Source organism: Cherax quadricarinatus, chromosome 7 (assembly GCF_038502225.1).
Source record: "Cherax quadricarinatus isolate ZL_2023a chromosome 7, ASM3850222v1, whole genome shotgun sequence".
NCBI classification, from domain to species: Eukaryota; Metazoa; Arthropoda; class Malacostraca; order Decapoda; family Parastacidae; genus Cherax; species Cherax quadricarinatus.
The window spans coordinates 27,132,365-27,151,296 of record NC_091298.1 but is presented as its reverse complement, the minus strand read 5'-3'; the positions used below and the strand labels follow the sequence as shown (position 1 = coordinate 27,151,296).

The following is an 18,932-nucleotide window of genomic DNA, read 5'->3' as shown; positions in this document are numbered from 1 at the left end:
GTAACTTACCACCTATTCCATAAACTTGCAACATCTGCCACATTGCTCCTCTATCCACTCTATCATATGCCATTTCTATATATATATATATATATATATATATATTCTTTCTTTCAACACACCGGCCGGATCCCACCGAGGCGGGGTGGCCCCGAAAAAAGTAATATATACAAGAAGAACTAGCCCCTTGCTCCCCATTTTAGTAGTAGGTTGGTAGAAGCAAAAGGTACTACCGTCCTGCCAAGTGAGTTCGAAAGCCTGTAATACATGATGGTAGGATTGCTGGTGTCCTTTTTTCTGTCTCATGAACATGCAAGTTTTCAGGTACGTCTTGCTACTTCTACTTACACTTAGGTCCCACTACACATACCTGTACAAGCACATATATACACACCCCTCTGGGTTTTCTTCTATTTTCTTTCTAGTTCTTATTCTTGTTTATTTCCTCTTATCTCCATGGGGAAGTGGAACAGAATTCTTCCTCCGTAAGCCATGCGTGTTGTAAGAGGCGACTAAAATGCCGGGAGCAAGGGGCTAGTAACCTCTTCTCCTGTATATATTACTAAATGTAAAAGGAGAAACTTTCGTTTTTCCTTTTGGGCCACCCCGCCTCGGTGGGATACGGCCGGTGTGTTGAAAGAAAGAAAGATATTTATTTATATATTTATTTATTTATTTATTTATTTATTTATTTTACTAGAACTCAGCATTTTATAATAAAAAAGCAACTCTTACCTCATGTTTATGTTTGCAGAGATTCTTAATTTTGTGCAATAAAAATGGACATGTAGAATAAACTCGCAGTGAGTAGTGTATAGAGAGGTGCTTCTCATACTGAGATACTACCAGTGTGAACTTGTGTGTCCCAGCTTCCTTCAGAACCATCTTGCATAAATAGTGCGGACTATTGATGCGCACACCATCAATGAATGGAGCAGGATCAACTGGCCAAAGTAAGAAATGATATATCAGTCATGAATATACATACTATGAACTAACGACAAATATAGTGCAACATCTTCACTGACGAGCTGTTGGAGTGTGAGCAGGGTAATATTTTGTGAAGGGATTCAGGGAAACTGGTTAACCAGATTTGAGTTCTGGGAATAGGAAGTACAATGCCTGCACTTTAACCCTTTCAGGGTTGGTGCCGTACTAGTACGGCTTGCATGCCAGGGTTGGTGCTGTACTAGTACGCATAAATTCTAGCGCCTTCAAATCTAGCGAGAAAAAGTTGGTAGGCCTACATATGAAAGAATGGGTCTATGTGGTCAGTGTGCGCAGTACAAAAAAAATCCTGCAGCACACAGAGAAAAAAAAAACTCCGACCGTCTTTTTGGTTTAAAACAGAGACTTTGCACTGTATTTTCGTATGCTATTTATGGTTCTGTTCTAGTTTTCCTGGTCTCATTTTATAGAATGAAAGACATATTACAGAAATTGAGAAGATTTTGATTTGTTTCACAAAGAAAAGTACGTACCTTGAAATTGAGCTCAAAGTAACAGAAAAGCTCGATTTTTGCCAAATTTCAAAAGTAAACAAATCATGCCATGCGTCCAATACATGTCAACTGGTGACTCTAATATTCTTTCACAAGTATGCTGATATTATTTATACCATTTCTACACTAATGTAGTAGACTGCATAACAGTAAATCTTCTGTTTTTTGTCAGAATAAAAATTCAAAGGGGAAAGCAAAAAAAATGTAACAGAGGCCTGGGGACATGACTAATGAACAGAGGAAATGTTATTTTAGTGCCAGGAATGTCTGTTTATTCTGGACCCTATTTGGAAATTGGCATCTTTTGAAATTTGTGTGAAATTGGCAAAATTGCCAATTTCTGATCACTTTATTGGATAGTTGAAATCAGTAAATGGGTGGTTTCTTGTACTCATTCAATAGAAAAAATGGAGTTCTAGCAAAATAGTTATGATTTCTGTCGAGTGGTATATTGGAATTGGCCGAAAATAGGGCTCAAAGTGGGCAAAATTGCTGGTGCGTAAACATCATTGGGACCGCTAACTTTGTGAGAGCATAATTCGGTAAGTTTTCCATCAAATCTCTTACTTTTGGTGTCATTATGATCAGGAAAAGATTCTCTATCATTTCATAAGAAAAAATAATTTTTTTTTTTTTGAAAAATTTCTGACCCTGAGAACAAGTTTAGGAGAGGGCCTGCTGACTCTGAAAGGGTTAAAGGAGGGGTTTGAGATATTGGCAGTTTGGAGGGACATCTAAACTGTCACATCTGAGCTCCTCTGCAAAGACAGTGATTATGTATGAGTGATAGTGAAAGTGCTGAATGATGACGAAAGTTTTTTTCTTTCTTTTTGGGTCACCCTGACTCAGTGGGAAATAGCCGATGTGTTAAAAAAAAAAAAATCAGTGACTTGATATATACATAAGAGGTAACTACCTGCATATTGTACAACAAAACTGGAAACTAGACAGCAGTATCCACTACAGCAATATTTTTTAAAACATGGTAACTAAGTGTGAAATGTCTGCATCATCTCCGTGTCTTAGCTCAGTTAAAATTAATGTGCACTCTAGAACAAATTGCTTACTTTTGATTCACCGTATGCAAGTCTCTTGAGTGGAATAAAAGGCTTTACAGCTACCTGATCTAACCCCACTAAAGGGGAAGGAAATGCATTTGCAGTGTCTTTATCACTTAAATTTTTATTCTAGAACAACGTATTCTTGAAGATCATATGTGCCTATTATAAATAAGCACAAAAATGCTTTACAATGTTTGTGGCTAATATTAAAATAAAGCCAGTATTAACAAATAATATGTTAATGAAAGGCAGTCATAGAAATGACTGCCTTCCGGCAGCTAAGACATTGATGAGGTTAAAAAAAAAAATCAATTTATTCTATCTCTATACTATGGTGACATGCTTCTTCTGGCATCTTTAATTCTCATCAATGGTGGCCTAAAGAGAATCTTTAGCTTCTAATGAAAGATAGTTAAACTGTGTGTACAAAAAATGGGATGATTAAGAAGAGAATGAGACTGACAGTACCACAATCAAAGGCACCAAAATCTTCAATCCGTACTTCCTGAGGTTTTCCCCTGACAATCAAACCCTCTGTCTTACCCAGATTTAGCTTATATTTGTCTGTATAGCATTTTATCGTATAGAATGCAGAATGAAAAGTTTAAGAATTCAAAAAGCAAGAGGGCAATGTTAAAACCAAACTACAGGTGAAATCTGCAACAATTTTCATGTCTTTGTATACTAATGTTTTATTTGTAAAGCTAACTCATACATAAAAATTTATTCTTTTCAGTTCCAAATGAATAAGAAAATATTTTATTCATTATATTATATAGGGGGCAAGGGGTAAAAACTAAAAAAAAATATGAATGCTAGGGAGCTTATTAACCCTTTCAGGGTCCACAGGCCCTCTCAGAGACTTGTTCCCAGGGTCAGAAATTTTTCGAAAAAAAAAAAAATATTTTTCTTATGAAAAGACAGAGAATCTTTTCCCTATCATAATGACACCAAAAGTATGAAATTTGATGGAAAACTTATGGAATTATGCTCTCGCGAAGTTAGCAGTCTCGACGATGTTTATGCATCGGCGATTTTGCCCACTTTGAGCCCTATTTTCGGCCATTTCCAATGTACTAGTCGACAAAAATCATAACTATTTCACTAGAACTCCATTTTTTCTATCGAATGAGTACAAGAAACCACCAATTTACAGATTTCAACTATCCAATACAGTGGTCAGAATTTAGCAATTTTACAAATTTCACACAAATTTCAAAAGATGCCAATTTCCAAATAGGGTCCAGAATAAACAAGAAAGACATTCCTGGCACTAAAATAACATTTCCTCTGTTCATTAGTCACATCCCCACGCCCCTCTTACATTCTTTCGCTTTCCATTTTGAATTTTTATTCTGTTTAAAAATAGAAGATTTACTGTTATGCAGACTACTGCATTAGTGTAGAAATGGTATAAATAATATCAGCGCACTTGTGAAAGAATATTAGACTCACCAGTTGACGTGTATTGGACACTTAGCATGATTTGTTTACTTTTGAACTTTGGTAAAAATCGAACATTTCTGCTACTTTGAGCTCAATTTCAAGGTACTTTTCATTGTAAAACCAGTCAAAATCATCTCAATTTCTGTAATATGTCTTCCATTCTATACAATGAGACCAGGAAAACTAGAATACAACAATAAATACCATACGAAAATACAGTGCAAAGTCGCTGTTTTAATCCAAAAACACAGTCAAAGTTTTTTTTTTCTCATTACGCACTGTGTGCTGCAGGATTTTTTTATACTGTGCACACTGACCACATAGACCCATTCTTTCATATGTAGGCCTACCAGCTTTCTCTCACTAGATTTGAAGGCGCTAGAATTTATGAGTACTAGTACGTCATGGACCCTGGTGCGTAAGCCGTACTAGTACGGCCGAAACCCTGAAAGGGTTAAACATCCAATAGGCCTGTGTGAGCCCTTTAGATCAGTGAGTGGATCAAAGTGGTTTTTGTGATTTGACATGCTGCTAGTGTGAGAGCAAGGTAACATTTATGAAGAGATTAATGGAAACCCAGACTTTTCAGTCTTGAAAATGGGAAGTACAGGCCTACATTTTAGAGGGGTGAGGATGTTGCAGCTCGAAGGGTCATCTGAACAGTGAAGTTAGTAAACTTTTACCAAGACCAAGAGTGAATGAATGACACTGGGCATGTTTCCTCTTTTTCAGGTCATCCTTACTTTGTAGTAAACAAGTGGTGTGTTATAAATAAAAGTTGGAAAATTCTATCCTTCATTAGGATGTTGCCATACTGATGTAATAACCTTGGAAAGTGCTTCTATGTACAAATATTCAATTCACAGGTTATATCTGAATGTTAGGGGATTAAGTAACTAAAAAAAAAAAAACTTGAGAGAAATATAATTTGACTCACAGGGATAGAAGACCTTTTTCCCACCAGTCTTGTAGACAAGAAGGGTTATATACTCCTTATTATTGCGAAAATCTTCTATTTCAGTAATGTGTCTAGTGAGAAGAATCCAGACTGCCGTACCCCCAGGACACTGCACATCCAGCGAATACTGCGGGTTCTCCCCAATGTTGTACAAGTCTCGTACTGGGCCTGAACCAGCATTCCAGGTTCTGAAATATTGGCAAGTTATGTAACCCTGAAAATGGTCTATATAATTACTTTATAAACCAGTTGGGAAATGGAAGGTAATTTGGTTTGATCTGAGGAGGAGGATTGAAACTCAAATTCAATGAATCAAGAACTCTCTCTACTTGCATTAAGACACCCACCATTCAATTCAATTCAAGTTTATTCTCTACAAGGGTTACAATGTGGGGTTTACAGGTTTTGGGTATTGTGTGGTTTACAAGTTATAAAATACTAATTACAGAGGGGGGCCACTAGGACACCTAGCATGGCTAGGCATTTCGAGCAGACTTAGATTAATTCTTAACATTAAATCCTTACAGATTATGGTATTAAGGCTAAGTGACTACATCATAATTTGTGAGTTTAGCAATGTGAATGCTTTTGTTTTGGCACAGTACAAGGTGAGTGGTGCGTTGAGGTATATGTGGAGTCAAAAAATGTTATCTATGGAGGCAAAGAGGGGAATGTATGAAAGTATAATAGTACCAACACACTTATATGGGTGTGAAGCTTGGGTTGTAAATGCAGCAGCGAGGAGGCGGTTGGAGGCAGTGGAGATGTCCTGTCTAAGGGCAATGTGTGGTGTAAATATTATGCAGAAAATTCGGAGTGTGGAAATTAGGAGAAGGTGTGGAGTTAATAAAAGTATTAGTCAGAGGGCTGAAGAGGGGTTGTTGAGGTGGTTTGGTCATTTAGAGAGAATGGATCAAAGTAGAATGACATGGAGAGCATTTAAATCTGTAGGAGAAGGAAGGCGGGGTAGGGGTCGTCCTCAAAAAGGTTGGAAGGTAGGGATAAGGGAGGTTTTGTGGGCGAGGGGCTAGGACTTCCAGCAGGCGTGCATGAGCGTGTTCGATAGGAGTGAATGGAGACAAATGGTATTTGGGGTTGATGATCTGTTGGAGTGTGAGGAGGGTAATATTTAGTGAAGGGATTCAGGGAAACCAGTTATTTTTATATAGCCGGACTTGAGTCCTGGAAATGGAAAGTACAATGCCTGCACTCTAAAGGAGGGGTTTTGGGATATTAGCAGTTTGGAGGGATATGTTGTGTATCTTTATACGTATATGCTTCTAAACTGTTGTGTTCTGAGCACCTCTGCAAAAACAGTGATTATGTGTGAGTGAGGTGAAAGTGTTGAATGATGATGAAAGTATTTTCTTTTTGGGGATTTTCTTTCTTTTTGGGTCACCCTGCCTCGGTGGGAGACGGCTGACTTGTTGAAAAAAAAAAAAAACGTATCTATATTGGAGTATCATAGGCAAACTTATGACTAGTTAGGATTTATTATTTTAAGATTAAGATTAGTATTTCTGGGTTTATAGTCAGTGGGTGAGTGAGTGTAATTGTGAACCACCAGTTGGTTATCATGTAGTTAGTTGTCGGGGTGGATCAAGGAGATAAGATGTTTTCTAACTGTAGTTTTGAAAGTGATGAATGTGTCTGCAATTCTAGAGTTTTCAGGTAGGGTGTTCCAGATTTTAGGTCCTTTGAAATACATTGAATTTTTGTAAAGGTTTAGTCGAACACGGGGAATGTGATAGAGATGTTTGTGTCTGGTGTTATGCCTGTGGATCCTGTCACAACTATCAAGAAAGTGTTTTAAGTCAAGGTTAATATTGGAATTTAAGGTCCTGTAGATATAGATTGCACAGTAGTAAGTGTGGATGTTCTGAACAGGGAGTAAGTTTAGATCTATGAAGAGTGGGGGGGTGTGTTGCCAGGGATGGGATTTAGTGATTATTCTTACTGCGGCTTTTTGTTGAGTTGTTATTGGCTTTAGGTGTGTTGCTGCTGTAGTGGTATGGTACTACTAATAAGGAGCCTATGACTCCACTGGATAATCTGACTGGCACTTTATTATCCTCTTAACCCTTTGACTGTTTTGGTCGTATATATACGTCTTACGAGCCAGTGTTTCAGACGTATATATACTCAATAATTCTAGCGGCTTCAAATCAAGCGAAAGAAAGCTGGTAGGCCCACATATGAGAGAATGGGTCTGTATGGTCAGTGTGCACCACATAAAAAAAATCCTGCAGCACACAGTGTGTAATGAGAAAAAAAAAAACTCTGATCGTTTTTTTGGATTAAAACGCCGACTTTGAGGTGTATTTTCGTATAGTATTTATCGATGTATTTGCGTTTTCATGGTCTTAGGTGATAAAATGGAAAACATATTACAGAAATAGAGATGATTTTCATTACTTTGACGATGAAAACGTCCTTGAAACTGAGCTCAAAGTAGCAGAAATGTTCGATTTTTACCAATGTTCAGGAGTAAACAAATCACACCACACGTCCAATACACGTCAACTGGGGAGTCTAATATTCTTTCACTAGTGCACTGATATTATTTATACCATTTTTACAATAATGCAGTAGTCTGCATAACAGTAAATTTTGTATTTTTTTGAATGAATAAAAAATCAAAATAGAAAGCAATAATAATATAAGAGGGGCCTAGAGATGTGACTAATGAACAGAGGATATGTTATTTTAGTGCCAAGAATGTCTACCTTGTTTATTCTGGACCCTATTTTGAAATTGGCATCTTTTTTAGTTTGCGTGAAATTGGCCAAATTGCCAATTTCTGACCACAATATTGGGTAGTCCAAATTGGTAAATGGGAGGTTTCTTGTACTCAGCTGATAGATAAAATGGAGTTCTAAAGAAATAGCTATGAGTTTGGTCAACTGGAACAATGGAATTGGCTGAAAATAGGGCTCCAAGTCGGCAAAATCGCCGATACGCATATGTCGCCGAGACCGATAACTTCGCGGGAGTGTAATTCCATGAGTTTTCGACCAAATTTCGAACTTTTGGTGTCATTACCATCAGGAAAAGATTCTCTATCATTTCATAAGAAAAAATAATTTTTTTTTTTTCAAAAATTTAGCGACATAGAATGACAGTTTCAGAAAGGGGCCTGAAACAGTCAAAGGGTTAAGGAAGGTGCCTTTATGCTAGTTAGGGTCTCATGATCCAAGGAATTGATTCAAACCTAACTGCCTCCCATTTCCCAAGCACTGCATGACCCCAGTGAGTTTAGCATTTTCTCTTAAATACAGTATAAAGGTAATAAGTACTCTTATTAAGAAATGCATAGTTTTAATGCATGAAATTCAAACAGTTTGTATTTCTATGTAATTAGTAATTTGTTTTTAACTACTATTACTCTTCTTTCAACAAACTGGCTGTATCCCACCAAGGCAGGGTGGCCCAGAAAGAAAAACTTTTGTAATGTATACAAGAGAAAGGGTTACTAGCCCTTTGCTCCTGGCATGTTAGTCACCTCTTACGACATGCATGGCTTATGGAGGACGAATTCTGTTCTGCTTCCTTATGTAGGTAAGAGGAAATAAACAAGAACAAGAATTAGTAAGAAAATAGAAGAAAGGCCAGAGGGGTGTGTATATATATGCTTGTACATGCATGTGAAATGTAAGAAGTAGTAGCAAGACATACAATCTTGTATGTTTATGAGACAGGTAAAAGACACTAGCAATTCTACCATTATGTAAAACACTTATAGGCTTACATTTTACACTCGCTTGGCAGGACAGTAGTACACCTTCCTGGGCGGTTGCTGTCTACCAACTTGCTACCTAAGTTTTTAACTACCCATATAATAAAAAGCCTTAATACAGTATACTGTATCTCTATACAATACTGAAAAGACAAAAATATAGTATATAAGCCACACTGGAAAAACTGGAAAAACTGAAGCTATGTACAGAAAATGTAATGATAGGAAAAAAAAAAGTATACCCACTCATGTATACAATATGTGTGAGAGAAAAGCCGAGGATTCCAGTTCATGTAGATTACATCATAGAAGTGGCATAAACTATCATAATCAATCCAGAAGACACCATTGTCAAATGTCTGAGCACTCTTGGGGTCATAATTAAGAAGTCTACACATTTCTGGAGTCCAGTGTTCTTGGTCCATTTCAGAGTAATTTCCTTTCCAGCGCAGGTGGGACCATGGGTTCTTCAACATCAACAAACGTTTTCCCTGAAATACAGGCTAAAATGAAGCCTAAGAGAATTTTTCCTACTCAGGTGAAATTTTGGAGTATAGAACATGACATGAATTAATTTAAGATCAAGAGTTGAAATTTACATTCAGATTAATTAGAGTAGGATTACATCTGAATATTTTTTTTCATATTTAACCCTTCACTCTGTCTTGCATAGATCTATGCTACTGATGCCAGTGTTGCTCATGTAGATCTACGTTTTACACACAACACTCAAATATGTTGTGAGCAGTAAATTTTGGCCTAGACATGAGAGAATGGATTTGAGTTGCAAGTGTGCATGGTACAAAAAAAATTGTGCCCCATGCAGTACATGATGTGAAAAACAAACCTTTGACCTTGTGTTTGGTTTAAAATAGTGTCTCTGAAGTATTTTCTAAGATGGTTTTTTATGATTTTTATTGGCTGTTTCTTATATCAACCGATAGTTCTTCCATACTACTGAAGGAGAAATGATTTTGGTCGGTTCCAAGAGCAGTATCAGTTTTAAATAGTGCAAATATTAGATTTTGATGATTTTCCTGAGGAAGGATGAGGCCTCCTACGTACTCCTTTCCTGGTCTGTTTTATGGATTTTTACTATGTAAAAGTCTATAAAACAGATCAGGGACATCCTGACTAATTATTTTTGGTTATATTTTAATTGAGAAATATGGTAAAACTATGATTTTGGATTCAGATTGGAGGACAAGTGTAATATGAGAAAGGCCTGAGGATGTGACTAATGCACAGAGGATAGGCTGATTAGAAGCTGGAATGCAGTGCTTATTTTGAAGTCTGTTTTTAAATTAAAATTTATTGAATTTTGTGTAAAATTAACCAAGTTACTGACATATGTGCATTTTACAGGATAGTTCTCACATTTGAATGGGTGGTTTCATATGCTCAACTGATAGAAGACATACTAATGGAGTAGCTAAGAATTTTGTTAAATTAAGCCAAAGGATCGACTTAAAATAGGACAAAAATTGATCAAAATCGCTGAAGCTTAAATTGCACCCAGACCACCAATTTTGTGCATGCATAATGCCATAAGTTTTCCATCAAATTTCACATTTTTGGTATCATTACATTCAGAAAAAGATTACCATTTTGAAAGATTTTTTTTAAATCATGATACTGTCAGCACTTTTAATTTCAGAAGTCTCAACAGTGAAAGCATCAAAATCATGATCATAACCTTGGGTCATAATACTAATATCTGTTGGTTTTAGTTTCCCTGGGATCTATAGGACTATAACATTCTTGGATTTCGAGGTCTGACTGCATTATCATGTACTGCATAAATACTGCTAACACCTCCATGTTTAAATTCTGTTTTTCAACACCTTAACAAACATATACTAGGCATTACCTTTACTTCCTTAATGTCAAGCATTGCATATGCATGAGTAGGTACAAGTCCTGCTCGATCTGCTTCACCATCACTCATCTCCCCAGTTGCCATGGTAACCAGCACATCACCATGATGGAAGCGGTCAATTATCTTGCGAAATGTTCCTTCCTTGTTGAAATCTTTATCCTTGATAGAAACACGCTCTGGGATCCAACCAGTCAGAGCATAGAGATCAATGTTGCTATTGGAGCCAGGAAAATCATAACCCCCCATCACCTTGAGATAGGATTTCTCCACAAGTGAAATCCAAAATTCATTCTTATTGGTTGAATATGAGCACAATAACTCACCATGATGACCTACAGGCAATCTGTCATCTATAATAACTTTCCTTGGGATTCCATTTATATGAAGTTTAATCATATATTTCCCACAGGGATTATACACAGGATCACCACTGCGGTTCTTTGGAAAAATTATGTCCGTTATGAGTCTTTTCTTGAACCTTTTCTCATAGAGAGCACTGATGGCAACAGATGCTACAAAGGAACAATCAGAAACACAAGTCTGCTTGATACTAAAGCAATCCACTACTTCAATCATTTTGGGGTCACTGGATATATCCTCTGGCCGTGCCCATCTAGCAAAGTTCTTTTTCTGTTTTGGTGCTAGAGGAAGCAGGCCATCCTTATCAGAAAAGGGCAAAGAAAAAGCAAATTTTTCTTTGAGATCAATGGCCAAAAATGGAACATAGTTTCGGCCATTAATGTTGGAAGTTCTTTTTAATACATCTAATTCCTCCTTTGTGTATTCAGATTTGCCTGATAGCTGGAGACCAACTTTGTTAACAACATTGGGTCTGGCTGTAAAATAAGATACATGAAAAATGCAAGTCTTAGGTTAATAATATTTTGTCAATGCTTAAAATTACCCTCCCTGAATTTAAAGATGGATTATTTCAGTATAGAAAAATTTCTTAAACGAACTAGTGACAGCCATATCCTATTATAACACAGAAGACACCATATAATCTACAGAATTAGATTCCCAAGCCTGCTATACCCTAGCTAACATGAATTTTTGTGTGGTTTAGCAAATTAAAAGTAACTCTGGAGAAAACACATAGTACAGTCATTTTAATTTACATGGTTCATAACTGACCATAGATTAGCCCAACAACAACTTACTTAGCAAGAACCAATTATTCCCCAAGCTAGAAAATCACACTTCAGCTTCTAAGGAAGTCTACAAAAGAATTTTGGATAAAACATTTTGTCTGAAAGAATAGTTCTTAGCCTTCATAAATTTCACCCAACATAACAGCAAATGTGCAAATCTTTTACTTTTATTTCTTGCCCTCTAATAGTTTACATAGATGATAAGGGAGTTATTTCCTCTAGGGACAATACAAAACTGATACTGATTCCATAAATTTTTGTTTGTTAATGCACATAGAACGTGAAGCAAAATTTAAAACCTAAGATGCACTTCTTCATTTAAATTCATCTACAAAATAAAATTTAAAAACTATTTACATAGTACAAACTGTACGGGGAATTTTTAATTATGATATGACAGGAACTGTACAATGCAAATAAATCTTGCCTAGAAAATAACAAATAAGGGATATGATTTGGATAGTTATTAATAATTAAGATGAGAGTATCATTGTGCTGTTCTGTATTAATGACAAGACATAATAAAAAGAGAAATTTAACACTGGCTTTCCATGGAAGATTCAACTTCATATTAATGGACTACCAGCCTAAATATAGCTACAATCTTTTCTCACTCATGTTTACTGGTGAGGACCTCAAATAGGAGTAGAAATATACAGATAACTTTTATTCGTTTCTCTCTGCATGTGGGCTCCCACCTAAGGACACAGGATTCAATCATACACATCTGTCATGGCCATTATTCAGTGAAACAAGCCTAAGTGTTAAGAGGTCACGTAGGTTGGTCAAATTATGTAAGCAGCAAAAAAATTATTGGGGTGCCAGTGCTTGAGCTTAGAGCAAGGTCTTGCTGATCTGACAGCAGATTCACCTACCTTGAGCCTGAGGTTTGGAATTGACCAAATTTCCAATGCCCAGAGGAGGGATGATGCGGGTTGGTGAAACCTTGCGATGCTGAGTTTTGTTAGCTGCCTTGTCTGAACTCATACCTGCTGGGTTGGTTTTGAACAGTGAGTTTTCTTGTGTAATTTAAAAGTCATTAATTGCTAAGTGCACTAATATGACATGTCTGATATCTGAATAAAATTTTATACTGCTGTATTACAGTATCTAAATTTTCCATTGAAATTTCCTAATTCTGGTTGAAAAGTTTTATATTACTGTATTATAATTAATACTAATAATAATATCAGATTGGAGGGAGAGAGTATGGAGGAGGTGAACGTATTCAGATATTTGGGAGTGGACGTGTCAGCGGATGGGTCTATGAAAGATGAGGTGAATCATAGAATTGATGAGGGAAAAAGAGTGAGTGGTGCACTTAGGAGTCTGTGGAGACAAGAACTTTGTCCTTGGAGGCAAAGAGGGGAATGTATGAGAGTATAGTTTTACCAACGCTCTTATATGAGTGAATGGAGACAAATGGTTTTTAATACTTGACGTGCTGTTGGAGTGTGAGCAAAGTAACATTTATGAAGGGATTCAGGGAAACCGGCAGGCCGGACTTGAGTCCTGGAGATGGGAAGTACAGTGCCTGCACTCTGGAGGGTGTTAATGTTGCAGTTTTATAACTGTAGTGTGAATGCACCTCTGGCAAGACAGTGATAGAGTGAACGATGAAAGTTTTTCTTTTTTGGTCCACCCTGCCTTGATGGGAAACAATTGATGTGTTAAAAATAAAGAAAAATTATTAATACTGTTATTTAACAGTAATTTACCATCATTTATTCAATCACAGCCTTGCCAGAAGAATGCCAACATTAGAGCTCTGATAACTCTGCAGACTGCAACATCCCCACCCCCTACTTCAGAATGAAAGCAGTGTACCTCTCATCTCCTGGGCTCAGTCCAGCTAACCTGTTTCCCCATGTTCCAACAAAATGTCAAATCATAAAAGCCAATTGCCTCCACTCATTCCTATTTAACAGGTTCACACAAGCCCCTAGCATTTAAAACTTCCCTTACCCCTTCACTCCAACATTTCCTGAAAGGGCCTCTATCTCTCCTTCCCTCCACCACAGATATATATGCCCTCCTAATTGTCCTATTTTGCACCATTATCTTTATATGTCAAAACCACCTCCATCCTTTGAATAATACTTTTAGTAATTCCACACTGCCTCCTTATCTCCAGTCTGCAAGTTCCTTGCAATATATTCACACTACATATTGTCCTGGAATGTGACATGTTCCCTGTTACCAACCACTTGCTTGCTGCAATGTTTAAAACCCATGCTTCACTCCATATTATTATTTTGGATGGAGATAACCCTGATATATAACAGTGCACACTAGTGGCTTTCTTTTGTGACTACCAATGTTTTATTACATGTAAACTATATTATTTTGTACATAAAGAAATAAAAATTTGTATTTGTGCTATACTCAGGTAAATTCTCCATTTTGACACAATGGATATGGTTCTTTGTTTCCACAGATACCTCAATGCATCACCTACCTTGCTGTCTCTTCATCAGACATTTCCCACCAAGACAGGGTAACACAGAGACGAAAACATATTCACTTTCACTCCATCATTAGCTATTTTGCCTGAAAATCGTGGACATAACAATTCAAATAATCCTCCAAGCTGCAATATCCCCACCTATTCTTCAAAGTGCTTTCCACTTCCAGGACTCCAGAATACTCATTTTATCATAAGAAAAACAAAGAAAGCAATAATAGAATTTTTATAAATATTTTTTAGTTTTGTACAAAAAATGAGGGGGTTAGGCTGATGATTGATAGACAGTTGTAGTTACAGTACAAACCTAAGACTTCTCTTGCTTTATTAGTATCTAAAAAAAAAAATCATCTTTATTAATACCTTAAGCAATGTAAATAAATCACTTCTAAATAAGAGAGAGATAAACTTCCTGTTTATGATTTTACTTGTAGTAACATACTCACTGGCTTCTTCTCCAGTCTCCTGGGATTTCAAAACTTCAGCTCGAGTCAGTGCTTGCTCAGCCAACTTCCGCAGCTTGTCTGTTATTCTGGCATTGCTGGCATTGTTACACTGTTGAAAGAATTAATACTTAAGATGAAATTGCAATGATTAAGGATCAAAAACATATCTTAAACTTAAAAAAGATAAGTCAATTCCCCAAATTTGCAGAGACTGCATTTCTAAAGATTCACAAATTTAGAATCAGTGAATGCTACAAAATTAGGACTCTCATAATAAACAAATTTTAGATTTGAACTTATTTTGCATTTCAAAGGCCAAATCATTTTAAATATCACTCTAATCTGGTTAATATTGAAAGTCATGAGTCTAAAACAGAAAAACTGGTTTGGGTATGGAAAAATCTATTGTATACATTTTCAATAGAATTCTATGGTTGATTTTCAATTTAGGACTTTTGCACCAAACAAAAACACTCACGAATAATCTAGCTATTTTGTTTGTGCAAAGCCATCTGCTGAGAATGCTGCATAATGAAAATCAGTGAATTAGGATGTTCTACAGTGTATGTGCATACTAAACACACAAGAAATAGAATACATCACAAACATAAGGTTCAGTACTTTCTAATATTTAAAGTACAACTCACGGCCTCAAGACAAAGTTGTACAGCATTGGAGTAAAGTTCAATGGCTTCTTCAGCATTACCCGCCTCATCTTCATCTAGTGCCTCCAGGAGCAGAAAGTTAGCTCGGCTAAGCTCACTCTGACCTCCTTCTTTTGTAATTTGCACTGAATGAGCTTGAGTTTCTGAGTTACAATAAAGGTAAATATGAATTATGGTTAAAGATGTGCATACAGCGTTAATATAGCAAGAAAACTTGAAGAATGACTATGCATGAGCTTTTAACAGTTTCTAAGTTTAAGTCTCTGATGTGTAAAAAAATTAAATAAGAAAATTTTGAAGTATATTTGGTATATTTTCATATAAATGCTGACTGAAAGAAAAGTAAAGACATGTTCATATATCCATATTTTGTGTGTGAACACCAAAGCTGCCCCAAACAGTTAAATAAACTTTCACAATTTGGGAATTTACAGAGGATGGAGCAGAACTACTGTTTATGCTTTTCACCCAAAAGTGAGGGAGGATCTAGAGCTGCTGAAGGCGAGGCATGTATGTATGACTCTGAGCAAGAGACATTCTGTTGGGATGTGGGAGATAAATTTAAATACAGCCTCTCCTCACTTAGCGACGTACTCATTTACCAACACCTTGGACTTATGACAGGCTCTCTGACCAGTATTTATACTTAAATAATGTATATTAGAGATGATTTCCTCTATTCTGTTTATTTCAGTATACAGTACACTACTGTATAAACATTTAAAAATGTTATAAATAGTGCAAAGGTGGCATTAAAACAATATCAGAGATGGTTGACACAAACCTACTACCATTATAATATGCTCCTCACTTAGCGACAAATTCGTTTAACAATGTGATCTTAGGAAAGGAACTCCATCATTAAGTGAGGAGAGGCTGTATGTGGTTTCCAGTGGAGTTCTATACAATACAGGAAAGCTGATAGCAACTTTTACTTTACACTGTAACTGAAGAATATGAGATCTTGGATACAGAGAAATAATTATGGGCAATTACTTAATTCTGGCAAATTATATATACATTTGTATTTTTCCAATCACCATTAATATAAATCTTACAAGATGATCATTCATCACATTATTGCACAATTTATATGCTTCTGTGAAAAACAATGACAATTCTATTTATATAATAAGAATTCTTACTTAAAGTATGAGCTCAGATAAGAAAAGAAACCAGTGTTAATAATATAGTACAGAGAGAAAAGCACATACTATTATGTAAAACAACCACAGGGAGGAGTTGAATGACATGTTGCAATCAACACATCACTAGCAGTTCGCAATGTTGCAGAAAAGAGGAGGTGGTCCAAGAAAATACAATCACAGGTGGCTATCATTCAACTCCCCCTATGGTTGTTTTGCATCTTCTATCGCTTGTTCACGATTTTTGCATACATACCATTATGCTCAAGAGCAGTAGCTCTATTTTTGTACTGCGCGATTCTATCTAAAATAGCTGGATTACACAACCCCAGAGTTGTAGCGCGGTTAAGATATTCTGCTGCTTGGCGGTACATGTAGATGGCCGCCTGGTGGCTTCCTATAGTGTCAAAATGCGTGGCCTGTCGTGCGACTTCTGCTGCGCAGTTAACACATTCCTCTGGGCTAGACATCTTGAGCTATTTAAAAAATAAGTATTTAAAATATGTCACAGGTGGTAAGTACATAATTGTAAAAAAAAAAAAAAGGCATTTATCAACTATACACATCTCTCAATGTATCTAACCTCTAGATTAGGCAGAGATTAAGGCAGTATTTTTTACATTTGCTTTATTTACAAACTTTCCTTATTATTAGGGCCAGAATCAACACTAAAAAAAAGAAATTCAGTACTTTTGAAGACTCAAGAAGAAACCACTTTTACTTTCTAAGCTATTCTAAAAATAAGACTGAAGAGTATGAACCTTGGCTAAAGTGGCAGAATCTTCAGCTCACTTCCGAAGATGAGGAATCGGACATATCTATCAATCAGTCAACTTATTTCCACATGATACATCATCTGTACAAAACTGGATAACATTACATCGCTCACAGGGAAAGCCCCATAGTTATGCAGGACATTTCAGGCAAACTTAAACCAAACTTAGATTTTGAAGGACTAGAATATTTTACATTTATGTATACAAGACACTAAGGACTTTCACAACAAAATAGATTACATTAATATAAAATAAATGTATATGAAGCAGATAAAATAATAACAAGGTACACAAGAATAAGAAAACTTAGATTATACTATACTAAGAGTCTTCTGTTAATTCAAAATATAATTATAATAAAAATAACCATAGGAGTGAAACTAGTTTTATGTATTACTACAGAATATGACGAGATAATATTTTTACATATATGTATATAGGACATTTGCAGTACCTAGGTGCTTTTATTTGAAGATGCTGTGCTAACCAGGGGCTTGGCAAAATTTCTTAAATGATGTAGATATATGCAAGTGTTGTATGTGCCTAATGTCTCATCTTATTGGTATTGTATAAAAATATTGTAATGAAACATCTGAAGGACTGGGGTTCGTCCACATCATGAATGGAAACATTAGGCATGTTAGTTAATGCATATTTAGGCTTCAAATTTAAGTAGTAAACCTTAAAATTTTTGTTTGGCTTTCTTTAAATAGATTTTATTGGGATTATCAGCCCAGTGGGTTAGTAACCTGAGGTTAAGCCAAGAATGCCACTCAGTATGGTGTATTACCTCAGGGTCCTAAGACTATCTTCCCTAACAGTAGGCTAACACCCAGGTACCTACTTGCTGCTAGGTGAGTAGGTACAACAGGAAACCAGAGGAAATAACACGTACTGATTTTACTGGGTTACAGGTTAAATTTCTGTACACTGTTCAAAAAATTTTGAGTTACTACTTACGTTTGAGGCCTAGATACAGAAATTTATCTTAATTATAACCAAGCAAAATCAATGTGAGTCATTTCCTCTGGTTTCCTGTTGCACCAACTCACCTAGCACCAAGTAGGTACCTGGATGTTAGCCAACTGTTGGGGAAGATCATCGTAGGACCCTAAAGGTAATACGCCATAATGAGTGACATTATTGGCTTAACCTCACATTACTAACCCACTGGGTTAATAATCCCAATAAAATCTACTTCAACAAAGCCAAACACTGTGGTTTTATTCTGAGAGCATTACGTGAATATGAATCTTGTTACAGTAATCTTAACACTGTTCTAGGAACTGTTAGTGCACTTAACTCACTCAGGTGAAGGTAACACAGATAATCTAAAGGCTGCCGTCATGGAACAACTGGGTCAGCTGTGACATTTCTGTGTTGTTGTTGTTGTTGTTGGGTTGAAGGGTTGGCAAGGCCGGGGGACACCAGCAATCCTGCTCCTCCTTATGAACCCGTGCTCCTCCCCAAAACCCCATGAACCCCATGCTCCTCCCCATGAACCCCATGCTCCTCCCCATGAACCCCATGCTCCTCCCCATGAACCCTATGCTCCTTCCCATAAACCCATGCTCCTTCCCATAAACCCAAGCTCCTCCCTATGAACCTGTGCTTCTCTCCACGAACCCGCGCTTCCCATGAACCCGTGTTCCTCATGATGTCGGAACACCATTTATTCATTTATTTCTTTATTTATTAATTTG

At 36.5% G+C, this 18,932-nt stretch overlaps 1 protein-coding gene across 3 annotated transcripts in view; it reads right to left on the bottom strand.

Moving 5' to 3' along the window:
• Nucleotides 1–18,677, bottom strand: part of LOC128686734 (calpain-7) — a 34,156-nt gene extending 15,479 nt beyond the window's left edge. Inside the window, exons 1-9 of one of the 3 annotated variants that reach the window (XM_070082370.1) lie at nucleotides 18,537–18,677; nucleotides 16,710–16,929; nucleotides 15,291–15,451; nucleotides 14,644–14,752; nucleotides 12,609–12,725; nucleotides 10,574–11,418; nucleotides 8,950–9,194; nucleotides 4,947–5,155; nucleotides 736–944 (exon numbers count right to left, since the gene is read on the bottom strand). In XM_070082370.1, the coding sequence (XP_069938471.1) occupies nucleotides 736–944; nucleotides 4,947–5,155; nucleotides 8,950–9,194; nucleotides 10,574–11,418; nucleotides 12,609–12,725; nucleotides 14,644–14,752; nucleotides 15,291–15,451; nucleotides 16,710–16,923 (2,109 nt within the window). In that variant the 5' untranslated portion in view covers nucleotides 16,924–16,929; nucleotides 18,537–18,677. Of the gene's footprint in view, nucleotides 1–735; nucleotides 945–4,946; nucleotides 5,156–8,949; nucleotides 9,195–10,573; nucleotides 11,419–12,608; nucleotides 12,726–14,643; nucleotides 14,753–15,290; nucleotides 15,452–16,709; nucleotides 16,930–17,214; nucleotides 17,269–18,536 lie in introns of those variants that run through there. The other 2 variants (XM_070082373.1, XM_070082372.1) reach the window with 2 other exon arrangements.
• Nucleotides 18,678–18,932: the final 255 nt, after the last annotated feature.